General features: G+C 36.9%; 1 protein-coding gene across 2 annotated transcripts in view; it reads right to left on the reverse strand.

The window, feature by feature from the left end:
- Nucleotides 1-16,156, reverse strand: part of Recql (RecQ like helicase) — a 38,648-nt gene extending 22,492 nt beyond the window's left edge. The window contains exons 1-4 of one of the 2 annotated variants that reach the window (XM_047548327.1): nucleotides 16,068-16,156; nucleotides 14,114-14,161; nucleotides 2,308-2,505; nucleotides 778-957 (exon numbers count right to left, since the gene is read on the reverse strand). In XM_047548327.1, coding sequence (XP_047404283.1) covers nucleotides 778-957; nucleotides 2,308-2,505; nucleotides 14,114-14,129 — 394 coding nt within the window. In that variant the 5' untranslated portion in view covers nucleotides 14,130-14,161; nucleotides 16,068-16,156. Of the gene's footprint in view, nucleotides 1-777; nucleotides 958-2,307; nucleotides 2,506-14,113; nucleotides 14,162-15,651; nucleotides 15,733-16,067 lie in introns of those variants that run through there. The other variant, XM_047548328.1, reaches the window with a different exon arrangement.
- Between the last annotated feature and the right edge of the window lie 8 nt (nucleotides 16,157-16,164).

Consider the following 16,164-nt stretch of genomic DNA (forward strand, 5'->3'; position numbering starts at 1 on the left):
AAATCCTTCTATTATTTATAAATCACCCTTTCTCTTCTTTCTTTCATAGATATTCTTTTCCAAACAGTGTCCCACACTCACCAGTCCCACCCACTCAACTCTTACCTACTTCCAAGTCATTGCTATTGGGTTTCCAATGAACCTTCTTGCTGAAATTGCTCTAGCAAAGGTAAAAAATGAGTCCCTTGTCACTAAACCAAGAGGAACTTTTAAGTCCTTATTTTATTTGACCTCTTGCCAACAGATATCACTATTGATCCTCCCTCTTTAAAACGCTCCCTTCCTGAGGCTTCTAATACCACACTCTCTCAATTATCCTCCTACAGTTTGCTCGACCTTCTCAGCCTTCCCTGCAAACCCTTTCTTCTCCATTTACCCCTCAACGCTTAGCAGTCAGATGTCTGTTCCAAGGCCCTCTTTTCATGTTGCCCTGGATCACTCCCATGGCTTCAGTGGCCATCTCTACATTGACAGCCTGCAACTAATCTAACTCAGATCTCCTACACTCAAGCTTTAGACCCCAAATCCTACCGCCCAGATGTCTTAGAGGTCTTAAATTCAACATGTCCCAAATTGAATTCATTATATTTTCTCTCCATTTCCAAATAAGTTTTTTCTCCAGTATAACCTATTTCAGTGAACAATCTCTATTAATACAAATAAAAACAAAAAAGGAACTTGATTTTTATATGTTTGATCAGAAATAAATTTTTAAAAGAATTGAAATACATTAAGAGAAACAATTTCAACTTAAAATTCATTCTTATTAATACACACCATCTGAACATAATGCTGGTAACTGGTAGCATAAACTTTTTCCACCTCCTGTAGGCATAACAAGAAATACCTCCTTTCCAGCCATTGTTACATTAATAGTTTCAAGCTGAAGTGGTCTGAACTTCTGCAGTTTAAAGACATTTTGCAGAATATCCTTAACTTTACCAGACCATGGAAAATCTAGAAAGAGAAAAAGAAACTAAAATACGAGAACTATTAGGTTATACACGAGACATAAATGTAAATGGCTGCTTTTATAATATACAAGAATCAGAAAAACATACATAACACTTTTAATACTTATGAACCATTAAATTGTTATAATAATAATTTGGGATTAGTGTAACTCAGTAATCTAAGCAAAGCAAAAACAAATTAAATAAGAAGCAGTACATCAGAAAAAAAATATAAACACGTGCCAGTTGAGAATGAAACCACATAGAAGAGGAAGGTCTTCAACCAGGTATTTGAAAAACTCTGAATGTGGATCAAGAAATACACAATATCATAAAAAACTCAAATACAATGAACAAAGTTAACAATTATCTGGCATTTTTGGTGGAAATATCTTGTGTTTAGAAGTCAAGCACTAGATAACAGTCTCCACAAAAGTGCTGCAATTCCTTCTAGAGTTATTCAACTATAACAATAAATATGATGCTTCATTCAAGATTTTAAATCAATGGTTTGTTCACCGAGGCAGGAAAATAAACTAAACTTTGGCAAGAAGTATGCATAACTTTTTTAAAAATTATTTTCTCTCTTTTTTTTTAGTTGAAATTTAGAAAATTTGGCTGCAGGGGTGCAGGCCTATAACCCCAACTACCCAGAAGGTTGAAGCAGGAGGATACTAAGTTCGAGGCCAGCCTGGGCAACTTAACAAGACCCTGTATAAAAATAAGAAATAAAAAAGACAGGAATGTAGCTCAGTAGTAGAATATCCTTGGGTTCAATCTCCAGTACCTCTGAAAAAAAAATACTAGAAAATTTATTTGCAATAAATATCTTATTTTTCAAGCACTAGTCAATGTTAAAGAACAATATGTGGGGAAAAAAAGTCAGAATAATAAAAGTTTAATTTAAAAAGATTATAGAACGTGGATAAAGAATGGTTCCACTGTACTGAATGAAGAGTCTCACCTCTCAAACTACTACTGGAAAGCACTAACCCATGCAGAATGACTTAATTTTACAGAAATGAAAAGAAATAATACTAGCATAGAAAAAAGGAAAAACTATCAGCTGTAGTTTCAAGTATATTTTGCTAATGTATTTTTACCAGTTTTACAATGCCTAATCTGATGTAACCCTGAGTTATTTTCCAAGACATGATATTCCATTAAAGAGTTTGGTAGCTATGTAAGATCTATTTTCTCTTGGTATTTATTCATCATATGAAATATGTTTATTTGGATTACTTTAGTCATTATTTAAGAGATTGCCAACCATTAAATAGCTAGAAGATATTATTTGTATAAGAAAAAAATCTTTCATACATGAATAATATAAATTTGTTAATTAAAACTAGACCTTCTTTATTCCAAGCAGCAGGTGAAGAATCACACTCATTGCTTGTCCCAGCATCAGAATCCTCTAAACACTGCTTTATTTTCTTTGTGAGGACAGATTTTTTCTGAAGGAGCTCTTGTTGCCTTTCCATGAGTTCTTGAATTTGCATGTCTACTGCATGTAGCTCATTGGTTACAGAATCCAATTCCTCGGTTAGTGCTGTGGGGAAGGGAGGAGAAACAATGACTAAACAGTTAATAACAATTTCCCCTTTCCTTATTGGCTTCTGGATGTTCCTCATCATCTAAACTTTAAACTAGTATAGCAGAGCAGTCAAGATGACATGTTTCAGAGTCAGAGACCTGGGTTCAATCTCAGGTCCTCCTCTTACCTGAGCGATCTTATGTGCACCTCAATTTCCTCTTCTATAAAAATATGGGCGTACCTAATTTTCGCAGTATCATTAAAAAGAATTAAGAGAAATAACATTGAACTTTCTTAACTCAATACCTAAATACAGTTAAATATTTAAAATTGGTAAGTTATTATCATTTTTATTACTGTACAGAGAAAATAGTCCAAAAAATCTCCTAAATCATCTAAAGAAAGTGATCAGTTGGGCACAGTAATGCACACCTACAATCCCAGCCATTCAGGAGGCTGAGGATTCCAAGTTCAAGGCCAGGCTAAGTGACTTCATAAGCACCTGTCTCAAAATAAAAAATAAAAAGGACTGGGATGTAGCTCAATGGTAAAGTGGTAAAGTATCCCTGGGTTCAATCTCCAGTACCAAAAAAGAAAAAAAAAAAAAAAAGAAAAGGAGAAGAAGAAGAAAGAAAAGAACCAGACAGTGAAGCAAAATAAAGGTAATTACTTAGCTATTACTTCATAAAAATGTTCATATGTTCATATTGATATGATAACAAGATAAGAAGATAAGAGGTTACTAATTTTAAACAAGATGCAACAAAATATACAACAAAAGTAAAAATCAAGAGTACTATTGGAATTGGCACTACAACTCCTTTGTAACTAATTTATAATTACATATTATGTAGTCAATGTATGATTTTTACCAGTCCAAGCATAAAGGTCAAAGTGAGATTCTTTTTGACACCACCCAACAGAAGTCAGACATTTTTTTTTAATTGATTTTTCCCAATTGGATTTTTTTAAATTCATTTTTATTGTAAACAAATGGGATACAACTTGTTCCTCTGTTTGTACATGAAGTAGAGGCATATCATACATTTACCTAGGGTAATAGTTTTTGCTTCATTCTGTTATCATTTTTTTCTCCCCCGCCCCACCCCTCTCACCCCTCTTATCCTTCTGTACAGTCCCTCCTTCTTCCATTCTTGCCCCCCTCCCACCCCCCCATTATGTGTCATCATCCACTTATCAGTGAGATCATTCGTCCTTTGGTTTTTTGAAATTGGCTTATCTCACTTAGCATGATATTCTCCAATTTCATCCATTTGCCTGCAAATGCCATAATTTTATTATTTTTTATGGCTGACTAATATTCCATTGTATATATATACCACAGTTTCTTTATCCATTCATCAATTGAAGGGCATCTAGGTTGGTTCCACAATCTGGCTATTGTGAATTGGGTGGCTATGAACATTGTTGTGGCTGTATCTCTGTAGTATGCTGATTTTAAGTCCTTTGGGTATAGGCCAAGGAGTGGAATAGCTGGGTCAAATGGTGGTTCCATACCAAGTTTTCTAAGGAATCTCCACACTGCTTTCCAGAGTGAGAAGTTAGACAAATTTTAAAGATTGTTTTCCAAAATATCTGCCCGAATTAATTAAAGAAGAGTTTCAATGCCTCCTCATGAGAGGAAATCTGAGGGTTCTAATTGAAAATAGAATGTTAAGGTAGCTTTGTATTATAAGAACTGCCTGAATTCCCTTCCCTACATGATTTGTGCCTTAGATCTAGCCACAAGTGAACTCTGCAGGAGATCTGAAAGGTGGAAGTCAAACAGCAACCAAGTCTATACTAGTATAACTGGCACACAGTCAGGAGCTACTGCAGCTCACCCTTGTCAGGAATCTGCTGGCTCACCTTGTTACCATGGGGCAGAAGCTGGTTCCTCCAGCTCCTGCTAAATCTCCCTGTTACAGCAGGTTGGCCTGCAGCTTTGGTTTCTCTGAATCTTTGGTTAGGGGTTGTTTGCAACTTTCTATGGCAAAGGCACCAACTCTTCAGCAGGATACCTGCTCCCTGTAAGTCAGAACTGTGGGGGTGAGGACACACTAACACAAATCCCGATGAGAGAAACAAATGCTTCCCCATTGTCCTCACAAGTTCCAGTTTATCCTTACTGTCCATACTTCACATTGATCTTCCTTCCTTACTGCTGGCACTGCTGGCCAGGGACAGTGGCTTAACCAGCTCCCATGTAAGGACTAAACCCTCTAATAAAGTTCTTAAGTACTCCTAATGGGTCAACTTATATGATTTAACACTAACTAATAAAGAATTATGAGCCAAGGGGAAGAGAAATTTAATGGATTCTGTAATCCCATAGTCCATATGTGAGAGCTATAATGGGTAGGAAAGGTCAAGTGGAAGCCAATAAAACTACCTTTAGTCAAAGTAGCAAGTTACAAAATCAACACACAAAAATCTTCCTTACTAACAAGGAATCTGCTCAGAAAGAAATCAGGAAAATAATTCCATTCACAACAGCCTCTAAATAAATAAATAAATAGCCTAAGAAATAAATCTAACCCAGGAGGTGAATGACTTCTACAATGAAAACTACAGAATACCAAAGAAAGAAACTGAAGATCTCAGAAGATGTTCTTGAATAGGCATAATTAATATAGTTAAAATGCCACACTATCAAAAGCAATACACAGATTCAATGCAACTCCCATCAAAATACCAATGGCATTCTTCACAGAACTAGAAAAAACAGCCCTACAATTCATTTGGAAGAATAAAAGAACCAGAATAGCCAAAGCAATTCTAAGTCAAAACAGCAATGTAGGAGGCATCCCAATACCTGATTTCAAATTATACTACAGAGCTATAGTAACAAAAAAATGCATGGTACTGTCATAAAAACAGATACATAGACCAATTATACAGAATAGAAGTCACAGAGACAAACCCAAACATCTATAGTCATCTGATCCTTGATAAAGGTGCTAAAAACATACACTGGAGAAAAGACAGCCCTTTAACAAATGGTGCTGGGAAATCTGGTTATCCATATATAGAAGAATGAAATTAGACCCTTATCTCACACCCTGCGGAATATCAACTCAAAATGGATTAAAGACATAGGAGTTAGACCAGAAACTATACAACTCTTAGAAGAAAACAGGGTCAACACTCTAGCATATAGGCACAAGCAATGACTTTTTCAATAGGATACCTAAAGCTCAGGAAATAAACCCAAAAGTTAATAAATGGAATGACATTAAGTTAAAACGCTTCTGCACTGCAAAGGGAACAATTAGGAATGTGAAGAAAGAACCTATAAAACAGGAAAAAAAATCTTTGCTAGCTACTCTTCTGAAAGAATTAATACCTAGAATATATCAAAAAAAAAATTCAAAAAACTCAACACCAAAAAATCAAACAACTCAGTTAATAAGTGGACAAATGAATTAAATAGATACTTCTCAAAAGAAGAAATACAAATGGCCAACAAATACACGAAAAAATGTTCAACATCATTAGCAATTAGGGAAATGCAAATCAAAACTACTCCAAGATTTCATTTCATACCAGTCAGAATGGCAGTCATCAAGAACACAAATAATAAATACTGGAGAGGATGTGGAGAAAAAGGAGCACTTTAAAACTGTTGATGGGATGATAAATTAGTACAATCACTATGGAAATCAGTATGAAAGTTCCTCAAAAGATCAGGCATAGAACTACCATGTGACCCAGCTATACCACTCCTCAGTTTTTATCCTGAAGAATTAAAGTCATCATGCTATAGTGATACACACATACCCATGTTTATAGCAGTACAATTCACAATAGCCAAACTATGAAATCAGCCTAGGTGTCCATCAATGGATGAAAGGATAAAGAAAATGTGATGTGTATATCACATACGCACACACAGTTTCATTAAACCATACAGAAAAATGAAATGGGCAGGAAAAATGAATGGAACTAGAGACCATTATGTTAAGCAAAACAATTCAAACTCAGAAAGTCAAGGATCACATGTTTTTCTCATATGTGGAAACCAGAGAAGAAAAAGGAAAAGAAAAGTGGGGTGGGAGGCATGGATCTCATGAAAATCAAAGGGAGGTCAGTAGAGAAAAGTGACCAGAGGTAAGGAAAGTGCTGGGGAGTAATACTGGTCAAATTATATTGCTATATCGTGCACATGTATGAATACGTAATAAGAATTCCTATCATTATGTACAACTATAATGCACCAGCATAAAAAAATAAGGAAAGTCAGGTGCAGTGGCACATGCCTGTAATCCCAGTGGCTCCAGAGACTGAGGCAGAAGAATCATGAGTTCAAAGCCAGCCTCAGCAAAAGCAAGGTGCTAAGCAACTCAGTGAGACCCTGTTTCTAAATAAAATACAAAATAGGACTGGGGATGTGGTTCAGTGGTCAAGTGCCCGAGTTCAATCCCCGGTGTCCCCAAAAGCTCATATGTGAGAAAATGCAAGAAGGTTCAGAGGAGAAATGATTGGGTTGTGAGTGTCTCGACCCATTCAGTGAATTAATTACTTGATGGGATTAACTGAGTGGTAACTTAAGTGGTAGGGTGTGGCTGGAGGAGTTGTTAACAGGGGCATGGCTATGAAGTATATATATTTTTAACTGGCAAGCAGAGGCTCTCTCTCTGCTTCCTGATGATGTGAGCAGCCTCCCTCTGCCACATTCTCCCACCATAAAGTTCTGCCTCACCTCAAGCCTTAAGGAATGGAGCCGGCCTTCTATGGACTAATACCTCAAATAAACTTTTCCTCCTTTAAAATTGTTCTGATATGATCTTTTAGTCACAGCAGCAAAAAAGCTGACTAAAACACCTAACTATACAGTAAACCAAAAGCTTTACTGCATAGCTATAGGGTCTGCAGAAACTGTTGTCTTCATGTGCTAGGGTAATGAACCCTACCAAATCCCTGATCAACTTACCTATGTGGTCTGTGCAGAAGACAGATGGACCCCAGAGACTAACAATAGTTAATGGAAAAATTACAAAGTTGTGGATCCAATAAAGGGAGTTTCACACATGATTTCACTGATGGAACACAACACATCTCTGGCACCTCATATATAGCTGTTTATTTGCTGAATGTTTTAGTCCCTAAATCTTTGTACCTTTTGTAAAGGCCATCAGAAGGAGTTTGAAGGGCCACCAATACACCTTCACTAATCCATCTCAGAGAAGTATCAACCCGCAGCCCTATGTCACAATCTAATCTTCAAGGACCTTGATTGGTTCTCCATTCTACCACACACCACACTGGCTCATTACATTGATGATATCACATTTATCCAACCTGTTGAACAAGAAGCAGCAGCAGCAGCTACTCTAGAAACTAGTCTATAAACTATTAAGACAGATACATGCCAGAGATGGAAAAAAATCCCACAAAAACTTGAGCTCATCAATTTGATGAAATTTCTAGAAGTCGAAGAGTCTGGGGGATGCTGAGATATCCCTTACAAGGTGAAGAGCAAGTGTTAAGGTTTGGATATCAGGTGTCCCCCAAAAGCTCATGTGTAAGACAATGCAAAAAAGCTTAGAGATTAAATGATTGGATTATAAGAGGTTTAACCTAATCAGTACATTAATCCCCTGATAGGGATTAACTTGATGGTAACTGCATGCAGGTAGGGTATGTCTGGAGGAGGTGGGGCCCTGGAGGTATGCTTTGGGGGTTTATATTTTGTCCTTTTGATCAGAGCGCTCTCTCTCTTTCTGCTTCCTGGTGCCATGTTCCCAGCTACTCTCCTCTGCCACATACTTCTGTCATGGTTTTTTCCTCACCTCAGGCCCAGAGCAATGGAGTTGGCCATCTATGAACTAGGACCTTCATGATTGTTCTTATCATGGGTTTGGGTCACAGCAAAAAGCTAACCAAAACAGCAAGTTTGCATGTCCAAACCCCTTATTATTAACAGGACACAAAGCCTCCTGGGACTGTTTGGATTTGGAAGGCAACATATACTTCATTTACAAAGTAACCTAAGAAGCTGTCTGAACAAGAGGGCCCTGAACAAGAGGCAATGCTGCCATACAATCTTCTTTTAGCACTGAGCTATATGACCCAACAAACTTACCAATGTTTCAAGTCTGTGATGAAGTGATGCTACATGGCATTTCTGTTGTACCCATGAGACACAACATAGGCATCATGATTGGTGCAGCAAAGCTATGCCATTCTCTACAGATAACTATTATCCTCTTTTTGGAAATATTCTGGCTTGCTCCTGAGTCTTATAAGAGATTAAGATACCATGTGACCTGCATTGCCCATCATGAATCAGGTACCATGTGACACATCAATTCATAAGGCAGACTTCCATCATCACAACAGAAGTGGTATATGCAAAACTGAGCTCCAGGAGGTTCAAAGTGAAGTCATGAGCAAGTGCACCACGCTCCTATCTTGACTCCTCCTCATCCTGTACCTATGATCTCTTTGAGAGTTCCCTATGACTAGTTCCTTATTAACAGACTGAAAAAGAAAAAAAAAAAAAAAAAAAACACAGAACTAATCCACAAAAGACTGCAGAGTATATTGGCATTATCCAAAAATGAACAACTAAAGCACTCAGTGCCTCTCCAGAAGGGCCCTGAAGAACAATGGGAGGGAAAATTCTTCCAGTCAGCACATCGTCAAGCAGTGCACATGGGTTTTCATTCTGCCTGAGGTACAGATATATACTAATACATTGAGAGTGGCTAATGGATTGGCAGGATGGTTAGGAAATTGGAAAACTGGTAGCAAAGCCTGAGGAAAAGGTACAGAATATGAAGAGATTTGTGTCCCACATGAATGATCACTAAAAATAACTTTCACAAAGATAGGTCCTAATTAATCAAGTAGACAAGATGATCTAGACATCAGTCAACCTCATTCCTAGCCATGCCTATCCTTGTATAATGAGGTCAAGAACAAAGTGCCCATGTTGTAGCAACATAGACTTTCACCCATGAAGATGAATCTATATACATAGCTGGCTGTATACACAGCTGAGTGCCCAACTTGCAAACAGCTCATATCAACCTTGATTCTCAATTGTGGCACCGTTCTCTGGGAGAGAGCCAGATGATTAATGGCAAACTGAATACACTGGAACCTTCTATGATGAAAAAGGCAACACTCTGTTCCACTGGTATAGACACTTACTTTGCTTCCCTGCCAGCAATGCTTCTGCTAAATCTACCATCTGTGAATTTACAAAATGCCTTATGGATTGTCTTCATATTCCACATCAAACTGCTCTGACCAAAGAAGCAATTTCTTTTCATAGCAAATGAAGTGCAATAGAAGGCTGACGCTCAAGGAATTCACTAGTCTAATCATATTCCTTAACACACTGAAGCAGCTGGCCTGACAGAATAGAGTGGCATTTCAAATACTCAATTAGGTGCCAGCTGGGTGGCAACACCTTAAATGCAAGAATAGTATCCTCCAGGATGCTATACACCAGTAAATCACGTTTTCTCCCAAGGCTTCAATTCATGGGCCCTGGAAGCAGAGGTAAAAATGGGAGTGACACTTTTTATTATTACCCCAAGTGATCTGCTAGTTAAACTTTGGACTCTGCTGGTCTTGAGGTTCTGGTTAACAAGGAAGCAATGTTTCTATCAGGGGAAAAAGCAAGCATTCCACTGAACTGGAAGTTGATTGTCGCTTGGTCACTTTGAGTTTCTCATGTCAATAAATCAATAAACAAGGGGATCAATGTAATGACCCTGGAGTAAGTAATCCTGATTATAAGAGGAAATGGATTGCTACTATACACAGAGATAAAAAGGAGTATTTCTGGAATGGCAGGACTCCTCTAGAGTACCTCTTACCAGTACCATGTCCTGTGTTTAATGCTATTAGAAATAAACAGTAAACAAACATAAGCAAGCTGTTTTAAAGGAAGTCTTCACCTAGCAAGAACCCATGACCAGCTGAGGTACTTGTTGAGGACAAAGGGTACAGAATGGGGAGCTGAAGAAGACAGTTATAAAACACCAGCTATGACCATAGATCAGTTGAGAAACAAGAACTACAGTAGCTATAAGTCTTTCTTCCTTATTTTATGTGCAAATAAAGTAAGTTTGTGTTTTTCTATTTGTTTGGTCCCTCTCCTTTTCCCTGAATATTTAACATAAAACATGTTCATAGTAGTTAATCTCATAAATCAGGATTTAAGTTTCATGATTATCAAGGAGGTTGTAACTCATAAAATGTGTTCATAGCCTGTAACCCCAGCAGCTTGAAAGGTTGAGGATGGAGGATCTCAAATTCAAAGCCAGCCTTAGAACTCAGCCAGGTAGTGAGACCCTGACTCAAAACAAAACAAAACAAAAGACAAACAAAGAAAAACAGGCTGGGGATGTGACTCAGTGGGTAAGCACCCCAGGGTCAATCCCAGGTAGGCAAAACAAATGAAAACAAAACAAAACAAAAAAAACTTGTTCATAGTTAACCTCATGTATCAGGATTTAAGATTCGAGATTATCAGGGAGGATGTGACTTAGTAAAAAGAATAAGAAGCATCATTAGAAGATGAATAAAAGAGAATTTGTACCCTCTTTGGGGGAGAGGGTCAGCATGTACTTGGTTGAACAAGGGATAGTTACATCATTTTAGGCAGAAACATGATTGTGCTATTGCCTTTATCTGGAAGTTAAATATAATTAAAGAGGAATGTACAAATGTCACATGGGCAAGAGGTGAAATCTGGTGGTTTTGTGCTGTAATAACTAAGCTAGGTTAGAACAACATTTCCCAGATTCCCTTGCCTGCAAAGTTCTGGGCTAGGTCTGCAGAAGAGAACTCTGTTAGTCATTTAGAGTAAAGCAGTAGCCATATTTTCCATATTTAAGAAGATCAGGGTAAGACCAGGGCTGGTGACCTTGTTGGCATGGGGCAGCAGCAGGGCCCACAACTCCAGCTGCTGCTAAATAACCTTGGGAAAACAATGGAGCCTGCAGTTCCTCCAGAGTCTCTTGGTTTGCCTTCTTCAGCTACTTTGAAACCTCAACCAGGTTGTACACAATACCACAGTGAAGTACAACAGTTTTCTGATAGGTGTCCTGCATCACTGAAATTGGATAAGAGGCAATGAGAAACTAATATACATTCTGCTGGGAAACAGAAGAACGTCTTTATAAGTTTGTCTTTGCTTTTCTCACTTCACAGCCATCATTTCTTCCCACCTACTGGCTCTGCCAACTTTACGTTCAGTGCCAGACACACTGACAACAGAGAGCTTAACCACTTCCATAGTCACATAAGGACAAATTCTTATAATAAATCTCTTATAACGTTATAGTACTTCTGCTTCTCTAATCAAAGTCTATCTGATACAAATGTTAATGTCAATCCATGAAAGAGTCAACATCATTGTATCTTAGACAAAAAATATAAGAAAGTACAACTAGCTGTAATAAATCAGACAATTTAACATTGTTCAAAATTACACCATTTTTAATTTTGACCTAACAACAGCACAAGTTAGTACAAGAGACGAGATTAAATGTCAAGTGAATGATTTCGCAAATCCCTAATGGAGAGGGACTGCAAATGCGCAGGGCTAATGTCACTATTTCATCTCAAGAGCATAGTGAATTGAGTGGGGTCACAATCCAGTGTTTCTAAGTTTGTAGCTGATGCAAGGGAGCTATCATTTTTCAGAAATAGTACATTTCTAACAATATCTTAAATGGAAATTAATAATGAAAGTGATTTGCCCCTGGGGAAGTCATCAAATTCAAAGTAACAAACCAAAAGCAATTTCAAAGAGGCATTTCAAATACAGTTCAACAACTGAGTAGAATAATAGAAGAGGTATGTTTATTTTAAAAGCACACAGCTTCTTAAACTACACCTATTTCATTATTCTGCTATTTTAAAATCATATCCTACTGATAAAGCTTGAAGCCTTCTTGAATAAAATAACATGGAATCCAAAATTGCCATAACAAACGGGGTCTAGATTCGGCAATATCTCTGCAAGTCTCATTTTTGTCATGAGGTAAAGACTATGTGGGTCAGCATTTAACATAATTTAAATTGTTACCATTTATTACTTTCAGTCTATGAAAATGAGTCATAAGACAAAGACAAAAAATTATGTCATTATGTAGTCATATTTATGTTTAAAGAAATATAATAAAGTTGCATTTGTATGTGGTGGATAAGGTTAAATTTAAGAAAAAAATATTTATTTCTCGTGTGAAAAGAACCCAATCTTGTCACCCCAGAGATAGAAATAGTATGTAGCAAAGACTATATTCACTATACCATAAAAAAGACTGAAACCTGCTCATAGTAGAAGTTCTTTGCCTCTGACAACCATCTGTTAAACAAATAGGCAGCAAGATCTTATCTATAAGTATAACACAATCTGATGAAGTTTATGAAACTAATAATGGATGGACATACATCAAAATGCTACGAGTGCTTGAAAGGTAAAATAATGCATATTTTTCTCTTTTGCACTTAAAAAAAAACCTTCAAATAATTCCATTCCGAGGAACTTCAGGAAAGACTCAGAGAAGTACACAAAGGTTTAGATGTGAATATGTTCAATTCAGCATTGTTTACATATTAAGAAGAGAGATAGCTTAAAGTTTCAACATGAAAAGATTAAGTAAATAAATGATGTCATTTCGAAAAACAGTGAGGTATTAAAAATAAAATAAATACAACATAGAATTTGTTTAACAATATATCTATATTCTATATTTACAGTATATTTCTAAAAATCACATTACAATACAAAATGTTCACAATGTTACAAATTTTTGTCAAAAAAATTTTGTTGGAAAATAATGTTAACAATATTAATTTGAGTAGTAGAGTTATAAGTGATTAATTTTCTTCTTCATTTTCTTAGGTTCCTAGAAGCCTGTCAAAAACATATCATTTCTTGCAATTCTGGTACATTACTAACTGGAATATAAAATGGTATAGCCGCTTTAGAAAACAGTATACCAGTTCTTCAAAAAGTAAAACATCATAGAATTATATGATTCAGCAATTCCAATTCTAGGTACATATACTAAAGAATTCAAAGGAGGAACTTAGAAATTTCTGCATCAATATTCACAACAGTATTATTCATTATAACCAAAAGGCAAAAAATGTTCATTAACAGAGGAGTGGATATACAAAATGCAGCATACAGTGAAGTATTATTAGCTTTAGATTAAAAAAAAAATAATGAAATCTGAAGCATGTTACAAAATGGATGAACTTTGAAGACATGCTACATGAAGTAAGCCAGGCGCAAAAGACAAACATGATTTTATCAGATGAGGTACTAAAAATAGTCAAATTCATAGAAAGGAGTAATGAGGTAATGAATTTTAATGGTCACAAAGTTTCAGTTGGGATGATGAAAAGATTGTGATGGCTGCACATCCACATGAAGGCACTTAATATCAAAGAACTGGTCTTCTTAACGCCAAAGAACTTCGTAAAAATTAAATGGGAAATGTTGTATATCTTTTACCATGACTTTAAAAAAAGCTGAAAAAAGTAATTTTTATAATCGAAAGTTTTAAAACATTTTAAAAACAAACATTTATCAAGGAGTATACAATTCCAAATAGAACAGAGTGAATTATAGAGTAACATTTTCACTAACCTGAAATTGATGCCATTCTAAATTTGAATTGGAGATCCAAATTTCTCTCTAAAAATGAAACAAACACAGCAACACTTTAAAAAAAAAAAAAAAAACAGTACTATCTGGGCCAGGGGTGTGGCTCAATGAAAAAGTGCCTGCTTAGCATGCATGAGGCCCTAGATTTGATCTCCCACTACCATAAAAACAAAGAAAGAAGTACTATGGATCTTTCAAACAGGATTGCATGTTTCTTCCCACAATGTTTTTGTTGTAGTTGTTTTTAGAAAATCCTCTAGATTTTAGAGAGGTGTCCAAAGTCACATAAACATACAAGTGACAAGTGCAATGTCAATATTTATCAAACTCCAACAAAGTGATGTAGAAAAAAGTACAAATATTAAACAGTTCTACCACTAAATTGTTGTGTGACTTTAGCAAAATTGACACACCCTGTTCCTCTAAGCCTTTTACCCTGCAAGCAACATTGGAAGGACAGAATCTATCATAAATAACAAGTTGGATAGAACCAAATGTCCCAGATTAAGCAAAATGTGCCAAGATAAATAAATTAATCATTTAATACTTTATTGAGCACTTGTTTCAAAGAGGTATAATTAATTCAATATTAAAAGAGAAATTGGTATTCTATTCTATTGGGTTAGATTTCAGGAGGAGAGAATACTGGTGTTGGGGAGAAAACATGGTTTGTGTTGTTTTAATGACTAAAACTTAAGCATGCATATGAGCAAGTGGGAAATGAAGTTTGAGAGAAGGACTTTAAATCCCCCATAACCCTATGAAAACTTCCCCAACTCTCATATGGACAATCAACATTTTCTAAAACTATGTTGGTGCTCTCCAAAGATAGTTTCAGCAGTACACTCTCCTTACTCAGACTACTTCCTATATAGACCTATGCTCTTCCTACATAGAATTCTGAAGCCACCAGAAGGCTGGAAAGACAGGCAGGGTCTTACATGTCTTGCTAAACAATATGAAATGGGCACATCATTAAAGACAGTAAAGAAGGGGAGCCAGCCAAGAACTTCTAATTTTTTATGTAAACTATCTCTTCACTTTGTCCTGGAAATGCAATATTCCTTCCAGACCATAAGGTCCTCTAGCTGGGCAGGGATTGAGTCTCTTCATCTTTGTATCCACACCACCCAGCAAACTGCATATGATGCAGACTCATGTTTGCGGTGACTGAAAGCAGAGACTACGAAGGGGTAAGATCTATATCGTTTTTCCCTATTGTTTTAAATGACTCCTTTGATTATCCCATCAAGACTGATCTTCCCCAAAACACGTAATTTAGTAGCAAATATCTCAACATAAAATGTATTCAGAAACTAAAAAGTTATTGCAGGTGTTTCAGTCAGAAGTCTAAACTAGGCGTCCGTAGGAAAATTTTAACGGAGTGACAACCCGTCATCAATATTGGAAGGAAATGCCGCTGAGGTCCAACAGTCTAAACCAGACAAACATCCCTCTACTTCACTCCAATTGCAATTCGTAGCCATCAGATAACAGAAATTAATAATTCCCTCCCTTACATTACTGTGAAGCAGAGGGTGGAAGAAGCATCCTCAGTGTTATTTCCAATAAACGATGACTGTTAATTAAGAGGCTTTCGTGGCAAAGCCTCCCGAGTGAAAAAGTCTGGAGATTAAGAAAAACAAAAATAGAAACGGTCCGTAAGCGAACTTGCCCCTAGAGGCCTGAGCCTAAGGAGAGCAGAACAGGGACTAACGCCCTGATTTCTCCCCCGCCAATGTGTGCACGGAAGGAAGTGATCCTGCATAGATCGTTTCGCTCTCTTAAGAAAAAGATCAAAAGGGCGCCCACCCCTTGTCACTTCAAAGCTGTAACTGGAGTTACCCCACAACCTCTGTCCAGGAGAGTGAGAGGAGCCCCTCCCATACCCAGGTGCCCAACCCCAAACAACCGGGGCCTGGGGACCGCTACGCACCTCTCTCTCCAGCTCTGCAATAAAATCTTCCCGCCACCCAGCCGGGAGCATCCACCCTTCCGGGTTGGTATGTTCAACCAATCGCAAATAACAACCT

This window comes from Sciurus carolinensis, chromosome 4 (genome assembly GCF_902686445.1).
Source record: "Sciurus carolinensis chromosome 4, mSciCar1.2, whole genome shotgun sequence".
NCBI classification, from domain to species: Eukaryota; Metazoa; Chordata; class Mammalia; order Rodentia; family Sciuridae; genus Sciurus; species Sciurus carolinensis.